Source organism: Coptis chinensis, chromosome 3 (genome assembly GCF_015680905.1).
Source record: "Coptis chinensis isolate HL-2020 chromosome 3, ASM1568090v1, whole genome shotgun sequence".
In the NCBI taxonomy this organism is placed as follows: Eukaryota; Viridiplantae; Streptophyta; class Magnoliopsida; order Ranunculales; family Ranunculaceae; genus Coptis; species Coptis chinensis.
This window is the reverse complement of record NC_141458.1, coordinates 102,277,182-102,289,262: the sequence shown is the minus strand read 5'-3', so window position 1 is coordinate 102,289,262 and position 12,081 is coordinate 102,277,182. Positions and strand designations below refer to the sequence as shown.

Genomic DNA, 12,081 nt, shown 5'->3' with positions numbered 1-12,081 from the left:
AACATGCCCAATGATATGTGCATCACCTCCACCAGTACTGTTTTTATCACCACCACCACGTCCAGAACAGCCATTTATTCAATATCCACCACCGGAGTCATATTATATCAACCAACCACCAGCACCGCCAAGTCCTTCAACGACTTCATACTATTTAGCAACACCTCCTCCTTCATTGACTTATGTGGACATACCTTCGCCACCTTTACCGCCAAATGTTGATCCCCGAGGCTACTCCTATCCTTATTATATGTTCTATGGCTCTAATGCTTCTCACAACTCTCTTCCAACTTCCTTCTCGTTCTTCCTTGTGTTCCTCATCTTCTTCTCTCATGTCTTGTATCTTTGTTAGTGAGAACATGTACAAATTATGGTCAAGTGGTTCTTCATGTTTGCATATGCCAATAAATAGGCTTCTACTTCCATATTTGACTGGTATTTTGTATATATGTATATATAATATGCTCTCTAGCTTCACCATCATATATCTCTTTGAAATCTTTAGATTATGATATATATTGGCATGAAACTATGATGCTTCTACAATGTTTCAACTCATTTTTTTTGGAAGTCCTAAATATATGTAACTACATTAAACTCCATTCTGATTCTCCAAATTAAATAAGCGATCCTAGCTAACACATACAAATAAAATAACTTTTTTCCAATTATGTATGTCAGTATATGCAAGCTAGCTATAGCTTAAAAGTTGCATAGATGGAGATATAGGGCTTCAAACTATAAACATTCAATTATTTTAACAAACTTCCACTACCGCATTCCAAAAAATTTACAGTGAGAATAATGAGAATATAATCAACAAAAAAAAATAGTATGAAAAAAGAACTAACAAAAAACATTCTAATTAACCAATATTTTTTTTTAACCTTTCTTTTTGCCTTCCAGAATTATCATTTCTCATTTATTTCGAGTCCAAAACTATTAAAGATGGACAAATGCATCTTTGAATGTTTGATGGGCTAATGAGACTAAAATAAATAGTCAAAGGTCCAAAGCCCGGTCAGTTTGTATAATTGTAATCACCCATAACAAACTCGTAAGCTCTCATTTCTTTCTTTCACTCTCAATTCTTAAATTAGAACTCAACCCAAAAAAAACAAAAAACAAAAAACAAATTCATAAAGGACTTGCGGCTCAGCTTGTTGCACGTTTGTCCTAATTATTTGTAAAATTCATTATCATTATCAATAAAATTTTCACTTAAAAAATAAATATAAAAAAAATTAAAATAATAATAATAATAATAATAAAATTAATAATAAAATTAAATTTAAAAAAAATACTTTCAATGTTAATCTTTTATAGTTTTCTCCACATGATAGTAGGATTATTATATAGACTTATAATATTATATGAAGTTAACAAGTTAACCATTTATTGAATTGTTGTAGACTTGTATACTAGATTATGTAGATATATATAGACATAGTAGTATCAATTAATGACTTAAGTGGTTAAGTAGTTAAATTCATCAGTCCATATTAAATTCTTAGTAGTCAAACCACTCTAGTTTTGTAAATTAAAATAAATGCATAATTTTGTTATTTTTATTGTTTAGACTTTTTGACAAAAAAAATTTTAAAAAAATTGCATATTTTTTTTTCGTAGGGTGGGGTCTCGCACCCCTAGCTTAGAATCTTGCTTCGCCTAAACTGTTTGTTCAAAATTTGGGGACGATACCCATGAAAGGGCACCGGCCTCGTATAGCATTCTGCAGTAGACCTGGGCCTTTTAGACTCCCTGATTGAGAGGAAGATAACGAGATTTCACAGCTCAGTTAGTCACAATGGGGCGAGTTAGCTTTGTTGTTGGCTCAAATCATTGGTTCAAGGAAAAAGAAAAAAGTTAAAATACACTAAAAAGTTTGCAATCAGTTCTCAAGTCTAACAGTCAATCCACACACAACCTAAACATTGCAAACACATCTTCGTAGGGTGGGGTCTCGCACCCCTAGCTTAGAATCTTGCTTCGCCTAAACTGTTTGTTCAAAATTTGGGGACGATACCCATGAAAGGGCACCGGCCTCGTATAGCATTCTGCAGTAGACCTGGGCCTTTTAGACTCCCTGATTGAGAGGAAGATAACGAGATTTCACAGCTCAGTTAGTCACAATGGGGCGAGTTAGCTTTGTTGTTGGCTCAAATCATTGGTTCAAGGAAAAAGAAAAAAGTTAAAATACACTAAAAAGTTTGCAATCAGTTCTCAAGTCTAACAGTCAATCCACACACAACCTAAACATTGCAAACACATCTAGCACAGACGCACAAAATTGAGTTTTTTCTTCACTTCGTTCTTAGATTTATTAGTCTATTTACAATGCCAAGATCAAATTTGGATCATCAAATCAGTTATGTGAACTGGGGCAGTACTTTAATATTCATAGTGACAAAAATACTCAAATCATTAGCATCATTATCTGCCTCATATGTAGACACATATTATACATCCAATGTCAAATATATTAATGTAAAAGGAACCTTAATAGCTTCTAGCATCAACTATGAGCTATCATGCAAGAAAAACCAATTCTGTCGCATCCCTTAACATCACATTAGAAACGACATTAAGTATCCGTTCAAAATACATAGGATCTCTAATGTGAAAGTAGCTATATGCAAGAAAACTTATTAGTATTGTTTTTTGGGTTAACTAGTATTACCTCCTAAACACAAATTAACCGTTAAATTTCAAGTCAAGTAACTGAAAATTATACAAATGTTTTTATTATTTTCAAAAAACAAATGTTCACCAGGTGGGGGCAATTGTGTCATTTTTAACCATTTGACTTAAAAGTTAACAGTCAAGTCAAACCAAATTGACTGTGTGTTGGGAGAGACCCTAATTTCCCATCTAGTAGGAGATAATACTACTTAACCCTTATTTTTATCTAAATATATCGTATCTTGGTCTTTCTTCATGCATCAGAATCTGTCTCATTCGGTTCTATAATGACTTACCAATGCGTCTAGTAACTCTAATTTTCTCCTTAGCAGGTTGATTGCAAACAAATTCATGGGTTAACAAAAAGTGAGTAAAAAACTGGGCAACCTTTTCTGGGCCATTGACATCTTGATATCTTGAATGTCCGGACATGTCTAACATATAGCTCCTGTAACATTTTCGGACATATTTTGAATTGACCCATGGAAAACTGAGATGAAAAAACTGCTGCAGATTCACACTATAGGCAGATCAAACATAGACAGAAATCAATGAACTCAACACATCGAGCAAAATTTTAAGAAAATTTTGATCACTTCAAGTATGAATTACCAAGTAAATGGGAAAGCAGGGAATTAAACTTTCCTCCAAGACGGGGAAGTCTTTACACTCTATACAAAAACAAACTTCAATTGATCAATGTTCAATACAACCAGGTCTCACGCCTCAATCCCCTTCGTCCTAAGATCATGAAATCGGTGAACTCTCAGTTAGCTATAGGTAATAACTCTTATAGTAATTTGGCTCAGAATCGGGCTTCAATTTGTACCTTATTTCAGTTTGGCACAGAAAAAATGTTGAGAAGGGACACCGTGATTTAGAGCAACATAGACTCCGGGTTCTCAACGTAGCCCTTAAATGACTTTAACCATTCTGCGCCAATTGCACCTGAAAAAGAAAATGACAGTATTATATACCAATCGCAATGAAGTGCACCTGGAAGAATATGGTTAAATATCTAATATTTCAAAAAATGTGTTACCCACCATCAATTACACGGTGATCACAACTTAGTGTGACCGACATGAAAGAAGCAAAACTAAATTGATCAGAACCAGCACCAGGTACCACCCTCTTCTCAGCTGCCCATAATAAAGTAAAACCATCAACATTGACAGGGGGAAAATCTATTAAGAAGAAGAAAATTGAGTTATAGAAGAAGCAGAACACTTGAACAGTCAACATTACCTGAACCAACAGCAAGAATTCCAGCCTGGGGAGGATTTATAATAGCACAGAATTGTTTAATTCCAAAGGGTCCTCCCAAGTTCGATACTGTAAATGTACCTCCCTGCAAATGAATTATAAAATTTTACTCGCTGATGACATGAGAATTATGATAATCCAATAAGAGATTCTCGTAACACGTTAGTATCTCTCACCTCATAATCTTCTGGCTTCAGGCTATTATCTCTAGCTTTACCTGCCAAGAATTTAACCTCTTCAGAGATCGTAGACAACCCTTTCTTGTCCGCATCCTGCAAATATGCAAAATGAATTTTCAAAAATGCATAAGACTTGAAAAGTAACACAAAATAGAGTATATATGGCATGTTGAATGATCCCATCACTCACCCTGATAACGGGTACATACAATCCATTTTCTGTCTGCACTGCAACATTGATATTCACGCTCTTGAACCTAGACAAGTAGACAGAAAACCATTAAAACCAAAACCATTAATCACAATATATACAATGTTAAGTATAATACATAGCCCTCATTACTCACTGGCGGATATAATCGTTGGTCCATGAACTGTTACATTGAGGTACTTTTCGAAGAGCCAAAGCAGCCGCCTAATACACAGTTCAAACCCAGTCAGCATTCGCTTCTTTATTTCGTTTTTTTCAAACAATAAAAGTTAATTTTATTGATAAAACCAACAGATTACATCAAATCATTAAACCACCAGCCAAATACTGACGATCTAATGCCCCGTCCCTACTACGCCCAACCCTATATCCCAATGCACCCAATCTTGCACCCCAGCATTTGCTTTTTAAAGAGAAAAAAATGAAAACACATAAAAATACACCTTAGGACACAAGATGTACACTTAATACATTAAATTATACAACCAATGGAAACTACACTTAACATCTAATGTGATAGATGAGTCATTTCATGTTATGCAGTGCGACTGATGGTCTAATGCCTCAGCCCTAATATCCATTCTTCAGTTTGCCTCAACAGCTTAGAGTCTCTCGTCCATTGTCGCTCAATGTTTTCTTTTGGGGCTAACATGAAAACAGTGTACCTTTATTACGAGATCATTCACAGATATCCGCTTGCCACCAGATGCTTCTTGCAGAGAATTAAGATCGTTCCGCAAACTGTCAGCCATAAGAAAAGTTTAAGACAATAGTAAGAATTGAACATGTATACATTCCTTTTGACAATTTCAATTTTTTCAAAAGTGCAAAAATCTATCACATTGATACTCACTCCATAAGTTTGTCAACACATGTATCAACTGTTAAGTAATAATGAGGAATAGTTTGTTTCGAGAGCAGTAGGCGTGAAGCAGTGATCTGCAACAAAGGGCATGTCAGATAGAGGTCCATATTTATTACTAAATAACACACAAAAAGTCAACGAAAAATTACTTTTCTTATTTGAGAATGTGGAAGGTCCGAGTAATCTAAGGTGTCCTTGGCTTTGGAGACTTGTGGCTCTACAGTCTTCCTACTTGAAGCTACACCATCAACAAAAGAAAACGTTAAGAAAATAGATATTTAAATACAAAACATAAGTGGCTAAGAAGATTCGAGTTAGCAGAACAGCTACTAAATAACCAATATTTGCCTTCGCACTGGTAATCAAAAAGAAATAAACAAACGGAGAAAAGTATACCCAGGTAATCGTCAATATCTGCCTTCACAATTCGCCCATCAGGACCAGTTCCCTTTATGCTTGTTAGAGGTACCTGCATTCACAATGTGGTTCAGGTTTAAGCTAGATCTATTTTGACTTTGGTTGGGCTTGGCATGGGCCTGAGCAAGGAGCACGTCAGTAAGCACCCACCAAACCAAATCCAAACAAACCCAATTGAACTGGGACTAAACTGGGTGCAGCTCGGTTTGAATTGATCAGAACGGCAGCCCAGCCAACCACCCAAATTGCAAGTCAGAGGATAATGAAACAATCATGACATTTTTCACTTAACAAGGAAGACATCGCCTAACTAACCTTGTGATCTTCCGCAAACTTTCTTGCAAGAGGACTTGCAAAAAGGCGATCGCCCGATTGAGGAGCTTCATCAGTCTTTGAAACTTTTGGCTCGGATGAACGAACTGGCTCCTTCACCTCTTCTTTGGGTGGGGTGGGCGACTCTTTAACTACATCACCAGAGCCTGATGATGAAGGCTTGAAATCTGCAAACTTGCCAAGATCATCCTCTTCTTCCACAGTTATGGCAATCACCTAATGGAATAGAACATGTCTTACCATATTAGAATATAGAATGAGATCCAGTAGTACCACACAAAATATTTCAAATTTTTAAATATTTGCACTAAACATATCAGTGCAAAGAGCAGATCTCGGCCGAAAAAGCATACGCCTCAAACTGCCACCTTCAATATATCAATTGCCTAAATTATTCACTGTGAGGACCATTAATATGTACTCCACAATGTCCCAATTTGATCAATTTCTAACATGTTACCTCAACTACCAATACTCAACAATTTGAAGGGCCCTGAGCAACTTTGTAATTTTCTTGAAAGATTTTGCAAAGTTAGAAACACGGAAGAGTTTGGAGAATTGACTGAGCAGATTAATAGAATTGAAGAGACTCGTGGCTGAACTCCAGTTTTAGACTTTGGGGGAGAGAACATCAGAATCTCATAAGAGAATACAAAATCAGTTGTAACGACACAAACTACAACAGTAACGGGAACAATTATGTATATTATCATCTATGCCGGAAAACCAGAGTACATATGAAATGCAAAGAGATTCAGGGAACGAAGCACAGATATGGATAGGAGACAACAAGTTGACAACACGTGGATATGTGATATGTATACAGTGGGATACGCTGATTACTATATTCATACATATAATAGTAACAAGAGTTTCACTCGGCTTAATAACGTAGGAATAACAAACTTTCCACAAATTGCAAGCAAACAAAAAGTAATGAAAGCAAGAGAACATTATCACACAAGAATATTTTAGAAAAAAAAAAAAACAATTGGTGCAGTTGTTCTGATAACAGTTAAGAAATAAATACCTCGCCAACTTTTATCTCTTTTGCACCATCACCATGGATTATTTTAGCAAGAAAACCCTCTTCCATACATTCCATCTCCACTGTTGCTTTATCCTATATATGCATGAGGACAGTGACAATTAAGATTCTAAGCTAAATTCATAAACCAGATAGCCAAAAACAAAATAAATTTGAACAAAGAAAATTGTAAGCAAAGAGCCTACTGTTTCAACTTCACAAAGTACTTCACCAGGAGCAACTTTATCCCCTTCTTTCTTCAACCACCGTGCAATGTTACCCTGTAAGGATATAAATACAACAAATTAAAAAATTAGGGCGTTGTATTTTTTATTTTATTTTATTCTTCTAACTTCATGCAGTGGAAAGGTATATACCTCTGTCATCGTAGGAGATAGAGATGGCATTCCGATCTCTTGGTGCGGAGGAAGACCTGAAAACACATTGCATACAATGTTCTTCGTAAATCGAATTCTTACTTACCCAAACTGTATGCATATACAAAAACAACAAAAAAGATAGTAAAGGATGAAAAGTAACTTTACTATCATGAAACAATCGTTTTTCACTAACGAAGAGGCTAATTGGAAAGTAATCAAGAAGACAGAGGATATCCCTTAACCCACTCCTTGTATGCCATCACACCTCTTGCTTCCTTAGCATGGCACTAAGAAAAGCTAATCCCCCAAATGAACATAACAAGGTTACAACACCATTGAATCCCAAATACCAATTTGGAGTTTCATCCCACTAAAAGTAGGTTTGCCCAGTGCCCAATCAAAAGCACCTCTCCTCCAATACAAACCCCACCAACCCATATTAGGTAACTAGATAACGTCTTTCCTTAATTTGGAGTCCCACTCAAATAAAATTAATGCTCCAAACTAGATGCAATAAGTGAAGATCTGTCTGTCAAACTTCTCTTCTTATCAGTAAAACTAGATTTTCTTCACAATAGATTAAAAGAAGTACAAACCTTTTATTTTTAGTTCTTTAAATATCTGAGTGACTTAATGTTAATAGAGTACTCACTTTACCTAATCCATGACAATCTGTTTTTTTACATCGCTAAAGGTGAGATGTATTATATCAAAATAAAGAGACAATTTCTAGGATTAGATAGCCTATGAACATCAAGAAACCACAACAGAATACAGAAAAAGCAGAAGCAATATATCACAATGACCCAAAGCTACAACTGTCCAACAAAGATTTCCAACAACAGACCAAGCTTCCAAAAAAAGTGCACCCCTACCCTTCCAGTCCTCCCACTTCTTTAGCAACTAAACACTCAGCCCCTTGAATGACGACCTCCTGCATTACAGGGATCTGCTCACTATGTCTCCTCCTCTCCACACAAAGTTCCCACATAATTGGGAAAGGATGATGTTCCAAAGCTTGCTACACGCGGGAGAATGAAACTCCAAGACCCAGGATGTTAACAGATTATAGATCAATCAATAAAATGTCTTCCTCTTCAAAAGCAAAAATAATTTACAAAACAAACTCAGTCTCCACTTGCACAATAGTTGTATTAATCCAATGGTTGACAAAATTTTCTCATTTCAATCCAAACAGGATATACTGAAGTCAAATTATTCATTTGTTTTATAGATAGACTTTTATTCCCAAACCCTTCGCTACCCTTCTTTTCCACTGTGAAGGTGGTAATCTAACCCAAGAACTTGGGCCCAATATCCCAAGGCTTGACCAGTAAGCCACACTATCAAAAGTAGATCTAGGAAGGTTGTGTGGCAAGGCGTCAATTTGATAGCGCCTATTTCAAAAGCTCAAAAGACGTTGCTTAAGCCAACAAAGGTGGAAAGCAAGTATGACCAAAGAATCCATGCATATTCAGGTCAAAGCATTTTGTGTAGGCTTATGGACCACAACGTAGTTTACTTAGTCACACACAGCCCATGATGATTTGGGTTCGTTGTAAAATAAGAACTGTCTTTCTTTCTCTTTCCAACAGAAAAGTGGACATAGCGAGTGTTGCTTGCAATTCAATGCTATGTCATGGCTACTTGCGTTAGATTACTTCAATAGATGGAGATATATATCAGTTTCAAGAACTCGTGATTGTGTCGTGAGGCACAGGACACCTCTAGCTCTATAGTGAAAGTAGCAGTACATGAAACCCACCTGACAAAGAAAGCAGGTTTATCCTTTGTAATAAAATCCAACAAGCTTCTCAGGGTTCTTATAGTTTAGGTTTTCACAGAGAACACTTCTACCCTGTATTCTTTTTCTTTTTCTTTTTCTTTTTTTTCCTACTAAGTCAATTTCTTCCCATCTCCTTTACTGTTCTTACCTCTTACATTATCGTAATTCCCAACAAAACCACTACTTAAACCAAACACATCTCAAAACATTTTATTAATTGTAACACTTCTTGCTGAGGAAAGGCTGTCCTTTAATGATTGTAACACTACTTCATATTAGCAATGAAATTACATTTTATCAATCAATAGTAAATAAATACATATGAATGAACTAAATATGAATGCACTTTCATTAGCGCGTTAAGATATAGCATACCGAGGAGGGCCTATAACAATCTAAACCTTCACAAACAACACTTTTATTCTTTAAAAAGCTTTTACTTTCCACAGGATCAAGGTTAAAAAACCTCATAAGAACCTTAAGGCGCTAGCTACAGCTCCAAGAGGCTTAAGGAGCCTCTCAGGAGCATAAACCTCTGGCAAAAACAACTCAATTTTTAACTTTATTTTATTTACTTTTTCTGAAAGGAACAATTTTCCACATGAATAGGTTGTTTTGTCCTTCAAACAAAGATTGAGGGTGGTTGTGAGGAAACCAAGTGGTGTTTGTCTCAAGGCGTGCACTTCGATGTGTTTTTCTAACCTCCACACAGGATTAATGTGTTGATTTCAGCTATTCTTCTATCTTTGATAATTAACTCGCATAAAGCTCCTATTCAAATTACCCAAGAAGTTACCAAAAGAAAGCATGTAATGTTTGTAGAACTTATTTATAGTATGGTTGCATATATTACACACTTCTTGAATGAGGTGAATCCTAACCCATAAAAATGAGAAGTAAGAAGACAATTAGTTAACAATATCTAACTACTTTAAAGTCTATGGGATGAGCTACAGTGCCTATGCATGTGTTTATTTCAGTCCACCACATTTTTTTCCAATACTTTTTATCCCTCTATGCCGATATTCCCCTTATTTATCACATAATTTCAATAGCTTTTCCACACAAACTATGGAATTATTGTTTGAGTGTGGACTGGGGCTAAACCTGTAATTTAGAATTTGGCATGTATAGCTGAGAACTGGTGGAACCAATTACAACATGTGTAGCTTTAAAGTCTAAACCATTATTCAGTTTTCACATTCACGCATATGATAGTTTGTTTAATCTCTTTCAACTCTTTATTTGATATCATGGTCCTTCATGCTTTGAGCCCATAGGCCTAAACATATATAGCATTATATAATTACACTAATTTGATATATGACTGCACACATGTACATTTGAGATTGTTTTTTCTTAGAAGTTTTATGTTCTCTTTTCGATCCATACCATTGAAATCTTCTTCTTCTTCTTTTTTCATATTAACATACTATCTTAAACAGTAAATCACACGCAATGCATATGCAAAATGCTTGTGACAATTATAAGTTCGACCAAAAGAGATAAGTCTAAAACACACCTGAATCAGTTGATAAGGCTCGGCTGGTAAAAAACAAATAAAAACTTATCAGTTTGCTAAATCATCACAATACAAGACTAAAATGCACAAGTGGAGAGCAACCACCTATTCGAAGTAGTATTGCTTAATACTGCTGACGTTCTTGCTAAATGGCCTTGCATAGATACCTAAAGAGAGATTCAAAATGATGAAGGAACAAAAAAGAAGAAAAGCAAGAATGAATGGTATAATCACCGAGTATATCTCCATATTTAATTTCCCTGCCATACTAGGTCGACCTCCAAAGCCAACTGACTCTCGATAGTTAGGTTGACGAACCTTTAGAAGATCTGACAAAAGCAAATCCAAATACAAAGCTATCGTAAATTAAGTTACATTGAGTCTGACACTAAAATTGAGGATAGCTTTGAACCTTTTCCTCCATCAATCGATGTTCTCGCCTCTTTACCAAACCAACGAACCATAATAGGAGCGCTCCTTAACTGAAATCGCATGCAAATAATCAGTCGTGAACAAAAATTCAAAGGAAGAGATGAGAGTTTTAAGAAGATGTACCTTTCTGGAGTGACGCAAGAGTTGAGAAGCGTACGTCATCTTTTATTATAATTGTTATTGAGGAAATGAAAAACAAGCTTCTGTGTTTCCTACCCTAAATAATGTTCCAGAGAAATTCATTTCCATTTATGCTTTTTTATATATTGCTTTCAGGTCCCTGCTTTTATTTTAACTTTATATATATTGGCCCTTACCAATTCTACTAATTCTTAAATGCAACCCCTATATGTGGAAGTGTCCAAATTTATAGGCGACAACAATTTTGTTTCTATTGTATTCGTGGAAAAATAAAAAACAGGGAGCGACTTTAGAGGACAATTCGGCCAAAAGAGAAACTCTAGAAGACACGTTATTTTTGTAATCACTCATAAGGATCGGGTGGATGAAAGTTCAAGTTTATCCTTGACGCGAAATAAAAACGGCTCGAATAGATGAAAGGTCAAGTATGCCCCTGAAGAAAAAAAATAAATGGCCCGACCCAACTAAAACAACCCGATTATGAACATTGATTGTTCATACCCACAATAAGTATGAACAATTAACAATCATTGTTCATACATATCTATATATGAACAATAGCTATCTTCACACTCAAAACAGATTAGAACATTGATTGTTCATACCTTCTTTTGGTATGAACAATCTGTGTTCATACCCATAAAAATATGAACCAAAAACAGATATAAACATTGATTGTTCATATCCAAACCATACATGAACATTGATTGTTCATACCTATTGAAGCTATGAACACTCATTCTTTAAAGGTATGAACAATAAATGTTCATATCCCCAATTTTGAACATCAGTTATAAACAATGATTGTTCATACCTATCAATGTATGAACAATAGCTATG

The 12,081-nt window shown here is 35.4% G+C and overlaps 1 protein-coding gene across 1 annotated transcript; it reads right to left on the bottom strand.

Annotated features, from left to right (window-relative positions):
* Positions 1-3,247: 3,247 nt before the first annotated feature.
* Positions 3,248-11,502, bottom strand: LOC147512282 (dihydrolipoyllysine-residue acetyltransferase component 3 of pyruvate dehydrogenase complex, mitochondrial-like). Its single transcript, XM_086595258.1, has 20 exons — positions 11,224-11,502; positions 11,081-11,150; positions 10,903-10,997; positions 10,774-10,835; positions 10,669-10,691; positions 7,358-7,413; positions 7,187-7,261; positions 6,984-7,076; positions 5,936-6,169; positions 5,600-5,672; positions 5,353-5,441; positions 5,192-5,277; positions 5,004-5,079; positions 4,475-4,542; positions 4,318-4,384; positions 4,125-4,220; positions 3,931-4,033; positions 3,729-3,824; positions 3,512-3,630; positions 3,248-3,423 (listed from the first exon to the last, which is right to left on the bottom strand). Exons 1-19 carry the CDS (start codon positions 11,260-11,262, stop codon positions 3,560-3,562), a joined length of 1,572 nt encoding a protein of 523 aa, XP_086451384.1. The 5' UTR covers positions 11,263-11,502; the 3' UTR covers positions 3,248-3,423; positions 3,512-3,559.
* Positions 11,503-12,081: the final 579 nt, after the last annotated feature.

What these genes read in the sequence shown, in the direction of transcription:
- LOC147512282 (XM_086595258.1), bottom strand. Translation starts at nt 11,262, where the DNA reads ATGACGTACGCTTCTCAACTCTTGCGTCACTCCAGAAAG. An exon ending in ATCGATTGATGGAGGAAAAG is followed by an intron (nt 10,998 to 11,080) that starts GTTCAAAGCTAT and finishes TGCTTTTGTCAG; the next exon opens with ATCTTCTAAAGGTTCGTCAA. An exon ending in TAAATATGGAGATATACTCG is followed by an intron (nt 10,836 to 10,902) that starts GTGATTATACCA and finishes ATCTCTCTTTAG; the next exon opens with GTATCTATGCAAGGCCATTT.